At 58.3% G+C, this 10,769-nt stretch overlaps 1 protein-coding gene across 3 annotated transcripts; it reads left to right on the top strand.

Annotated features, from left to right (window-relative positions):
• The first annotated feature begins 465 nt into the window (after window positions 1-465).
• LOC125332525 (mucin-1-like) lies at window positions 466-7,259 on the top strand. Of its 3 annotated transcripts, none has more exons than XM_048317468.1 (13): window positions 466-1,113; window positions 1,414-3,399; window positions 3,813-3,871; window positions 4,074-4,228; window positions 4,654-4,757; window positions 4,883-4,941; window positions 5,185-5,321; window positions 5,401-5,525; window positions 5,669-5,727; window positions 6,034-6,188; window positions 6,555-6,661; window positions 6,776-6,889; window positions 7,081-7,259. In XM_048317468.1, the coding sequence occupies exons 2-13, from the start codon at window positions 1,429-1,431 to the stop codon at window positions 7,123-7,125; spliced, it is 3,090 nt and encodes a 1,029-aa protein (XP_048173425.1). In that variant the 5' UTR covers window positions 466-1,113; window positions 1,414-1,428; the 3' UTR covers window positions 7,126-7,259. The 3 variants fall into 3 exon arrangements, with proteins under 3 accessions (XP_048173425.1, XP_048173426.1, XP_048173424.1); XM_048317469.1 differs by having other exon boundaries at window positions 466-1,498; window positions 1,748-3,399; window positions 7,081-7,172; XM_048317467.1 differs by having other exon boundaries at window positions 466-3,399.
• The last annotated feature ends 3,510 nt before the right edge of the window (window positions 7,260-10,769 follow it).

Raw genomic sequence — 10,769 nt, 5'->3', positions numbered from 1 at the left:
AAAATTTCACTACAGGGAATATTTATTTTAAACTAAGAAAACAGCGGGAGGCTGGGGGGGGGGGGCGAACCAAAAAAATGACCCTACCCAAACTGTACTTATTTTAGCCAAAAGGTGTGTTTGCCACTGGGGGGTTTGTGTGGGTGCCTTCCTGGTTTTCCATGGGGATGGAGTGGCTGTGGGTGGGACGCATGAGGGGGATGCTGCTGTTCTCCTCGCTCCCCCTCAGCCCTCCATGTCTGTGCACAGGGATTCAGAAAGCAGTGTTTGTTAATAATACTGTTGGTTTTGTATGCATATAAGGTTCCAGGGAAGAAAGTTCCTTCCCTTTATTTAATTTTTTTGTAAGAACATGAAGAGTTGCCTCATCTGGTTACAAAGAGTTCAGCTTGTTTCCAGACATGCCCTGCTTCTGTGTCTGCTTCCCAGGGTGGGCACAGTGGGACCTTCCTGGGCTTGGAGGGTCCCCAAATCCCCCACCCGATGCACTTGCCTGCCTCTCCCTGCACCAAGGCACAAGTGCTGTGCCCAGCCCCTCTGTCCCATCATCAGAGGCTGGATCTGGTGTCCAGGGTGCCATCGCAGGAGCACATCCCAGTCTCCACAAACCCCTGGATGACAGCCTGGGAAGAGGGCACTGGTCTGAGCATCAGAAGCTGGGCAGGAGAGTGTGGAGTGCTCAGGGATGCACTCTGGGCTGATCCAGTGGGGAACCCTGAGACACCCTCCTCCTTGAGAGCCTCCATCAGGCACAGAATGTGACTGATCCCAACGGCCAAGTACTCCACTCCACGCGTTTCAGCCCCAGTTAGTGGAGCCCAGCAGGTGAACAGCGCTGCCACGACGCCCTCCTCACAAACAGGGTGTTTGGGGAGCATCAGCAGGGTTTGGGGATCATCCTGCCTGGAGGAGCAGGCACACCCCCTCCTGCTGCCAAGGGCTCAATGAGGAGCAGAGGGAAGCTGAAACCCCTCCAGCTTCCCCTGGGGGAGTGCAAATGAGTTTGTGTTAATTGGGAGCAGCTGGAATGGAGCCACATCCCACCCCCGGAAACCAGATAAAAGCCAGGGCTTGGGTAGGCCTTGCTGCTCTCTTCTCCTGGGGTGCTGCCAGGTAAGGGGTGCTGGATTGGTGAGCTTGGCCCTCCTTGGGGAGGTTACTGGGAACAAGGTGGGTGTTTGGGGCAGAGAATAAGATAATGTCTTGAGCCCAGGGCTGGTTACAACCCTGTGCTGCTCTGGGAGCTTCCCAGGAGATGCTGAGGCTTGGCACAGGCTTTCCTGAGCCAGGAGGCTGCTGGAGAGAAGGGAGGTGTTCTAAGAAGGAGCTCTGGAGATGGGCCAGTCACTGGGGTGTGCTGTGGTGGGGAGCTGGAGGGACCCACCCTAAACCCCCTGCTGTCCCTCTCCACAGCTCAGCTCTCCCAAGATGAGCCGAGGGGTTGGACCACCAGACCCCCTGGACACTGCTGCCCTGCAGCCAGAAACAATGCTCTGTGGTGAGAGGGAAGGGGCTGTGGGCACAGCTCTGTGCCCTGCTGCCCGTGTGGCTGTCCCTGCCAGCAGGCTGTGGTGCAGAGCCTTCCTGGTGCTGGCCGTGTGTGTGTGTGCTACTGCTGTCCCCTACGGCCTGGGCACCCTGGCTGCTGTCACCTGGAGTCCCCTGGGCTCATCAGCCCCCCAGCAAGGGATGGGTGACAGTCTGGTGACAGCATGTGGGGACCTCCTCACCTCAGGTTGCTTCCCAGGGGTCCAAGGAGATGTGACCCATGGGACAGGTGCTGGGGGATGGAGCCTGGGGACACGGACTGCGGCCACACAGACATCTCGGACCTCCCTGCAGCAGCAGCCTGGCTCTAGGGACAGGGAAGGGCTCAGGTTGGGCACAGCAGCGGCTGTGATGCTGTCCCCCACACAGTGGCTTGGCAAAAGGGTGCCTGCTACCTCAACTCAGCTCTTCCAGACTGACGGTGTCCCCAGTCCTGGCTCCTGGCATCCCCTTGCTCTGGGAGGCCTCCGTGGAGCAGGACCAGGCTCTCGTGACACCACGCAGACGTCAGCAGTGACTTCAGCTGGTGGCCTGGGGCAGCCAGCGGGCACAGCAGAGCCCCAGAGCCCGCAGAGGGAGTCTGAGGGCACCTCCAGAACTTGGAATGAGCCAGCTGCTGGGGTCTCTGCCACCTCCCAGGTATGGCTGCACCCTCCTTCCTTCCCCACAGCTGCCCCTGGCCCCTCTGCAGAGGTGCAGGTGGCACCCAACCAGCTGGTGCCGCTCCAAGGGGCTGCTGGGGGGGCTCAGGTCCCACCCGATGTCCCAGCACGGACACTGATGGATGCTCACTCCTGGAGCCCCAGCACAGCAGAGCAGGTGGTGGCCTCTGCTCTGCCAACGCAAGGGACACTCAGCTCGGCCGACCCTGGCACAGTGTGGGTGCCCCCTGCCCTGACACCTGAGGAGCTCTGGGGCACTGCCGGCACCGTCCTGCCTGGGAAAGCGGCCCTGTTGGTGGACGCTGCGTTGGCCCAGGTTCCAGGAAACGGGTCTGGACTCCTGGATGCAGTCCTGGCATCACTTCCTACCAGTGCCACGGCTCCTGGTGTCCACGATCAGCACGTGCTGGCTTCCTTCCTTCCCCCAGCGGAGTCTGGGGGTTCTGCTGTCACCTCGGGGATGCAGAGTGACCTGCCTTCTCCCCCGGCACAGCCGATGTCCACCGAAGCCACCCCAGCTCAGACCGGGCCTCCCAGCCCTGCGGGTCCCGCCGCGACAGGGATGAGCTCCACAGCCACTGGTGTCATCCCAGAGCTTGGGCAGGTGTTTGTGATGGAAGAATCCAGGCACAGCAAGCCCAGGACAGCATCACTGGGACCCACTCCCACTCCCTCTCCAGGAGGACCTCCAGGGCCCACCCCTGCCAGCCCAGCCTCTGTGCCTCCCCCCTGCTCCACAAACCCGGCTCTGGAGCTTGGCTCTGAGCCTGGGCACCACACTGCCACCACCAGCGGGACATCTCCATCCTTCCTGCCGACTTCTGGAGCTGGGCATGCAGCCAGCTCCCTGCTCAGCTCCCAGACCCTGGCTGTGCCCACAGGAGTGACCCTCGATGCCCACATCGTGTCCAGTGGCTCCATCACTTCCCAGCACTCCTCCACAGCCATGGAGCATCTCCCTGCCACCATCAGAGAGGCCTTCAGCCCAGCTGAGCTGGTGGTGAAGGGCAAACCTGGCTGCACAGGGACGAAACCCCCTGCATCCCACCCCTCCAGCCTCCCCTTTCCCACACAGCCTGTGCATGTGCTGCCCTTGCAGTTCCGGCTGCTGGGCATCGCTTACACCCCGGCTCTGGGCAGCAGGAATTCGGATGGCTACCGGAAACTGGAGGGAGACGTGAGACTGATGGTGGGTGCTGGAGGTGGTTGGGGCAGATGCTGGCACTTTGGGGTGCAGGGTGGTGCCAGGCCCTGCTGGGGTGAGAAGCCTGTGTGCTGCATCAGCCCTTGGTTGGTTTATTGCCCACCTGAGCATGGTGGAGGTGGATAAATCCCTGGCACTGCTCCACTGGCACTTGGTTTGAGGTGGGACTGGACTCCCCTCACCTCAGGCAGCCAACAGGGCCATGGCACACCGTGTTGTTGCTGGGGTATTCCGTCCCGGGAGTATGGGTGGCTGCTTTAGGTATCCCAGCTCATCCATGGGCATTCCCAGAGGGAATATATACTCACTCCCTGGGGTACCAGCATGCCCTCTCCTGTGCAGACTGAGTTGACTTGGAAAACCTTCTCAGTTACCAGGTGCTTCTTCCTTCCTTCCAGCTAAACCAGATGCTGTCCAGCTACGAGACCTTCCTGCAGGCAAATGTCCTTGAGTTCATGTGAGTGTGCAGCCGATGGGGAGGGGTGGTTTAGCTTGGAGGGAAGGGTTTGCCCAGGAAAACGCTCCAGGCAGGTCATTGTGAGGGGCAGTGCTCCTTCCCTGGCATCATCATCCCGAGGGATCCCTGTCTAAATTTGTGGATAAATGTACCTGGGAAAGAAAAAGCAGGTGTGCTGCCCACTGTCTCCTCTCCCTCCCAGGAATGGCTCAGTGGTGGTGCGAGGGGAGGCTCTATTCCGGGGGGATGCTCCTGCTCCCACCAACTCCCACCTCATCCGGACAGTAGTCACAGAGGCAAGCAAGGGAAGGAGCATCTTCAGCTGGCAGCTGGAGCCCCAGTCTGTCCAGTCCGGTGGTAAGTCCTGAAGGCCTTCCCACAGCAGGGCTGCTGCTGCCAAGTGCCCTCCTTGTGCCTCTATCAAAGCCAAAACCTTGCAGTTTGGATTCCAGGCTTTTCCTTCTCTTAACATCCCTTCTGCTGACCTGTGTAAAGCCATTTTAAGGATGTTAAGGGTGGTGGAGGGCACATCTGAAGCAGTGGGACCTGTGTGGGCCAGTGCTTCTGCTTAACACCCTGCCTTCCCCTCTTTGCCCCAGCTCTCCTGTGCTGGGAAATGGTACATCCCGATCCCTTCCCACATCCAAAGGAATTCCTCCTCACTCAGCTGCCCTCCTGGTTTCTGCTTTTGGTGTGTGGCTGTGGATGAGCTCAAGGCTGAACAATATCTCCCAAGGAAGGTGGAGGAACAGGTGTGAGCATAACTCTTCCAAACTCCTTAGGCTTCAGCCTGGACAACCTGGACCCGGAGAAGCTGTCCATCTCCTTTGCTGGCTCCCAGCTTGGGATGAGCAGGATGGATCCTCTGGAGAGGCTGGTCAGTGAGGTATGCCAAGCCTTGGGGGCTCTTCTGAAGGGTGATGCTGGGGGAGTGGGCACAGGCTGCCTGGGTGGTGGGATAACCTGTGCTAAACAGGGGAAGGTGTGAACTGTTGTCTTCTCTCTACCCAGGTAACTTCATCTATCAGTCCCCTCTACCACGTGAGGAACTTCACCATCTCCCAGCTCAGGTATGGGATGCAGCTACTCCTCTGCCAACTCTTAATTTAATTACCTTCACCATCTCTTGTGCTCTCTGCAGCTCATTAGCAGTGCTGCAAGGATGGAGAGGATGGGAAAAGCTGGCAGGGGATGTGCAGCTGGAACAAACTAACTGAGCACCTTCTGTGGGCTCTCAGGCAAAAACACCAGTAAAGGTGCTTGAGCCGGGTCCCAGCCCTCCTGCCTTGCTCAGGGCTCTTCTCTCCCCTCAGGAACCTCGATGGGAACATGCAGATCACTGGAGACCTCTACCTAGACACGGTTGTCCATGCTGATGTTACAGAGGTTCTGGAAGCCCTGACTACACTGTCAGCCCTCCCCCTGGACCTGACGTCCCTCTCGGTGGAGGGTAAGGACAGTCCCTGTGCGTGGTGTGGTCAGGGTTGCTGCCAAATCTGCACACCCAGCACTGTTTCTTGTTCCTTTAGGGTCCAAGCTTGGTCTGCACGTGTACCCCCTCTCCTTCCTCGTCACCAACAGACAGTTCAGTCAGAAGCTTCAGGATCCGCTCTCTGTAGAGCACGAGAATCTCTCCAGGGACCTTGAGGATGCGGTAGGAACAGGGCTGGTGGGAAGAGGGGATTAAGGTCCTCCCAGCGGGGTGAGAAGAAGAGCTGTGGGAGGAAGAGGGGCTGCTTTGGGGTGTCCAAGCACCCCCAAAAGCTGGTGGGGAGCTGAGCACAACCTTTCTTCCAGGTGGCGAGAGCCCTGAGGGATTACCCAACCTTCTTGAAAGCGTTGATAAAAGAATTCATGTGAGTGGGAGCGGGGGGTCTGCTGGGGCAGGGGTGTACAGGGGCACGGAGGTCTCCCCTCAGACGTCAGCCAACAGGTCATGGCTGACAGGTGCAGATTTTTGGCTACAGAAGGATTTGTGGAGGAAGCTGAGGTCAAGCATTAGTCCATTGTATCAGTGGTGACTTGCTGGACCTCCAGGGTCCCAGAGTGCAGGGCTCTCTTCCAATTGAGCAGAACCCTCTGGGAGGCTGGGTGTGCCCACCCCACTGTGGGGTCATGGGGGGACTGGCAGCTGCTGGAGCTCTTTCCAACCCTTTCTGCAGGCCTGGCTCCTTGATCTGCCATGGGAACATGATATTCCATCACCCTGCTCCAACCAGCATGGAAGTTTTGAAGACACTTGTGCACTCGGTTGGGCCAAACCAGGCTTTGGCTGACTCTGACATCCATGTGGATCCATACTCTCTTTCTGTGGGAGGTAAGCTCCCCTCTGGGACATGGGTATATGAGCTCCACAGGCCCCATGCAAGCACTGTGAGCAGAGTAGATCCACAGCTGACCACATCCTGATCCTTTGTGTCAAGAGAGGGTGAGATGTCTTGGCTGGTGAGGTGACCAGAAAGTAAAATCTGAGTAAGAGATGTGCCCTTTCCCTCTGCATAACCTGAGGGATCGGGGTTGGAGACCTGCTGCTGCAGGCTGGTGTAGGATGGGAGAATAGGGCATGAAGAGAACAGATGTTTTTGTCTCCTATATATTTGTCCTGGAGCAGAGTGGGTGGCTGGCACCCTGTGGGGCAGAGCCCCTGGTTGCTCCAGGCTCTAAGCTCTGTGCTCTGCTCCAGAGGACACCCTGGAGCCTCCCTCGCCCCAGCCGGGCTTCCCAGCCTATGGAGTGGCCATCATGGTCATAGGTGGCCTCTGCATCATCACTGCGCCCATCGTGCTCGTGGTAAGGGTGAATTGTCTGCTGGCGTGGACAAGCAGCCCTGACCCCTTGTGTGGGGTGGGCTGAGGGACCCTGTGGGGCCAGGCAGGGCTACAGTCCCTGTGCTTTCCTCCCCAGTGCCTGGGGACCAAGAGGCTGGGCTGGCAGAATGGAAGAGCCCTTTGGGACAGAAGAGACCCTGAAGCAGGGATCCAGACCCTGGAAATGGATAACCAGGGGTTCTGGACAGAGGTGAGTGGCCTTTGCATCCCTCGGGTTATTTTCTGTGCCTGGGAGCTGATGTTGCTGCAGGTCACGGGTTCTTCTGTTACCTAGTGCTGATCTCTGCGGTTGGAGAAAACTGTGGGGAGCTGGAGGAAAGGGACCCTCATTCCTGCCTTTGCTAGAGGTGTTTACAGTGACTTCTTCCCTCTTGCCTGCAGGACCCTGAGGATGGTCACATGCAGTGGCAAAGCACTTCTGCCTGAGGAGACAAGCAGCAGCTGGGGGGAGCTTGGAGAGGGGCTGTAAGGGGGAAGGAGATGCTGAGAAGCTTTCCCACATCATGTAGCAGCAGCTGCCAGGTGCTCCCTGAGCAGAATGCAGACTCAGGTGTGTAAAGGAATAATTTTGTATCTTAAATAAACTGTTTATAGACCGTCAAACCCAGGTGGGAAGGATCTGTGTTTGCTGCTGGGGGGGGTGGTGTTGAGCCCTTCTGCCTGGGTGGGCAACTTTTGCCCTGGGCTCCCAGTACCACCACAGCCGTGTTGTGCTGGTCTAACTGGTGCCAGGGAGCTGGCCTTGGTCCTCTCCAGCTCCGGGATGGATAACAAGACCCTAGTGCTAGGGAGTTAAAAAAGCGAGAATGTGCAGGCCAGCCCCACAGTCACATTTCCAGCCCCAGAGTGCTTTCCGTTCCAGCACAGTGCCTTTTATTTCAGATCCTGGAGTGTTTGTTCTAGCCCCGACCCTACCCCACAGGCTTTATCTCAGCTCCAGTCCTGCAGCACTGATTGCAGCTCCTGCGGTGGACGTTCAGCACTCCGGAGTCTTTATTGCAGATCCTCAGCCCCAGGGTCTTTATTTTGCCTCTCCACAGCCGCAACTTTTATTTCACCTCCAGCCCCGAGGTCTGTATTTCAGGCAAGCCCCGAGGGGTTTTATTTCAGCCCCAGCTCAGCATCGTGTCCCCCCAGCTTTTATAAACACCTCTATCAGATCCCAACCTTATAGTCGCTATCCCAGTTCTACAGTGCTTCCAGTTCCAGTCTCATAAAGCTTTACTTCATTCCAGTTCTGCCTCTTCCCACTGCGGCTCGGTGAAGCTGCTCAGGCATCAGAACAAGATCTTTATTTCAGGTCGAGGTCCGTGAAGCTTCAGCCCCAGCTCTGAACTCCACACTCCCTGCGCCTGTGGGGCTGAGACTGCGCCGCCAATGCCGGCCCGCCTTTCCCCGCGCTGTCCGGTCACAGCCGCCCTTCCAGTCCGGGCGCGGTCCCGCCAAGCTCAGACCGCTAAATCGCGGCCCGGCCCCGCTCCCCCGTTCGCCTGAGGCGCCGCTCCCGCCGCCGCTTTGGGAGCCGGCGGAGCCGTGGCCCCGCTGCTGCAGCCTCGGCAGGTGCTGTTGGGGCCCGGGAAGGGCGGGCGGGAGTTCTCCCCCGGAAAAGGGGAGACGGCGGCGAGCGGGCGGGCTCGGCCCCCGGAGCGGCGGCGGCGGCGGGAGCGGGGCCTGAGGGGACAGCGGGGGGGCGCGGAGCCGCGCGTGGCGGGAACGGGCGGGCTGGGATTGGCTGGGCCGGCGCTGCCTCGGGCTGGGATTGGCTGGGCTGGCCCGGCCTGGGGCATAAATAGCGTACACAGGAGGGGGCGGGCGTCAGTTCGGCGGTGCGGCTGCGAGTGGCGAGCGGGGCTGCGCCAGGACGGGACCCGTGCGGCTGCCGGTCCGGGGAGAGCCGGTGAGCACGGACGGGCGTGTCCGCCTGGGCCGGGGTCTGGGGGCAGCGGTGCCGGCCGTGCCCAGTTCTTTCTGCTGCGTCCTGCGGAGCTCGGGCAGCCGGAGGCTGGTGCGGGGCCTGGAGCGGCGCAGGGGGAACCGGCTGCTGCTACTGGTGGCCGGGGAGAAGCCCTTCCGTGGTTTTTGGGTTTGAAGTAACATTACAAATGTCGGGAATAAAATTTTTTTACTCTACTTTTTACTGTTTTATTCTGTTTTTATTTGAAATGATTAATGATTTTGTTATTTATTGCATTACTTTGTTTTTCTACTTGTGTTGTTATAGGGTTTTAATTTGCTTTTTTAGTAGATTTGTGATGTTAATTCAGTAAAGGTTGTGGGGCTGGGGCTGAAACAGCAGTTGTAAAGCCCCCGGGTGTGGAACAAGGACCTTGGGACTAGAGTCAGGCTCAAACCAATGCGGAGCAGTGGAAGTGCTGGGGCCGGAGCTGGATAAGGCCCGTGGGAGAAGGGGAGGGAGCTGCAGCTCAGGGGCTGCAGGAGATGCCTGGGCATTTGCCAGGCCCTGCCCGGTGGTACCAAGCAGAGGCTGAGGGTGAAGGGGTTTGGGGGCTCTAGGGGCTCCAGGGCCCGGGATGGGGAACCAGGGGCCCAGTGGCCCTTCCCAGCCCCTGGTGCTGCCCAGGGGAGGTGAAGGGGCCCTTGGGCAAGTGCTGGGGTGAGGCGCCAGGGAGGGGGGAAGGTACGTGTTGGGGTTCAGGCCTCATGTGTCCCCAAAGTTGGGATCCCATTGGGGTGGGTGGGAGAGTTCCTAGAGACGTTGAAGTAGTGCTAAGAGTAACTGATTTGTGACCTTATCAACAGCCCCGGGCTGCAGTGAGAAGCAGGAGCAGCTCATAGCTGAAGGCAGTGGGAAGCTGAGGAGCTGGAGCTGAGGCAGCAGAGCAGGAGGACACTGAAATATGGTAGGGCAGGGGGTGAAACCCCTGTGGGGCTGGGATAGGGAGTGTGGAACTGTAGCTGGAGTAAGGATTGTTAGGCTGGGGCAGGAATATGGGTTCAAGAGCTGAGCTGAAACCACACAGAGCTAGAGCCAAAACGCAGATCCTGCCCTGAGAACCAGGAGCTGCTTTAAGTGCCGCTGCAGGGAAGATGTGGAGCCAGAAGCGAAACAGGAGAGCTGGCAGTGAAATAAAGCTTGTGGGATTGAAGCTGTAAGCATTGGGGCTGGAAAGGGATGGCAGTGCTGGAGCTGGAATCACTGTTCCAAGGGGACACAGGCTGGATATCTGGGAAGTGACCATAGGATGGGACACAAACCAAAGGGCTGGAACTGGAATAAAGATTGCCGGGCTGGGGTTGGAATGTGGACTCTAGAGCTGGAGTCAAAGGGAGGATCCTGCTGTGTGAACCTGGAGGAGCTTTACCTGGTGGTGTTGGAGAGACGTGGATCTGCAGCTGGAAGAGCAGAGGTGGCAGTGAAATAAAGCTTGTGGGTCTGGAGCTGAAATCACTGGGGCTGGGAAGGGGACTGCAAAGGGGATAGACACTGTAGGACTGAAACAGGACTGTAGGATTGTTGTGGGGACATCAGAGTGGGGCTGTGATATTGCTGGTGGGGCTGGGATTGTGGCTGAAAAGGGAACAGAATCAGTAGAGCTGAGCAGGGGACTGTAAGATTGTGCCTGAAATGCCGCTGGTGCTGGGATATTGACAGGGTCTGTAATAGGCACGGCAGGGCTGAAATCACTGTAATGCTGTGACATTCACTGTGTGGCTGGGATTGTGAGTAAGAATGGAAAAGAAGCTGTAGAGACGGGTTAGAGCCTGTGGGATTGGAGCTGAAATCACGGTTGAGCTGGGATATTGCCTATGGATCTGAGACAGCGACTGCAGGGCTGGAGCTGAAATCAGTGTAGGGCTGGCATATTGACTGTGGGGGGGGCTTAGAGACTGTAGGGCTGGAGCTGAAGCCATGCAGAGCTGGAGCCAAAAGGAAGATCTGCAGAGTGAACCTGGAGCAGCTTCACCTGGTGGTGTTGGAGAGACGCGGATCTGCAGCTGGAAGAGCAGAGGTGGCAGTGAAATAAAGCTTGTGGGTCTGGAGCTGAAATCACTGGGGCTGGGAAGGGGACTGCAGAGGGGATAGACACTGTAGGATTGTTGTGAGCTGG

This window comes from Corvus hawaiiensis, chromosome 13 (assembly GCF_020740725.1).
Source record: "Corvus hawaiiensis isolate bCorHaw1 chromosome 13, bCorHaw1.pri.cur, whole genome shotgun sequence".
Lineage (NCBI taxonomy): Eukaryota > Metazoa > Chordata > Aves > Passeriformes > Corvidae > Corvus > Corvus hawaiiensis.
This window is presented reverse-complemented; position numbering and strand designations above follow the sequence as displayed.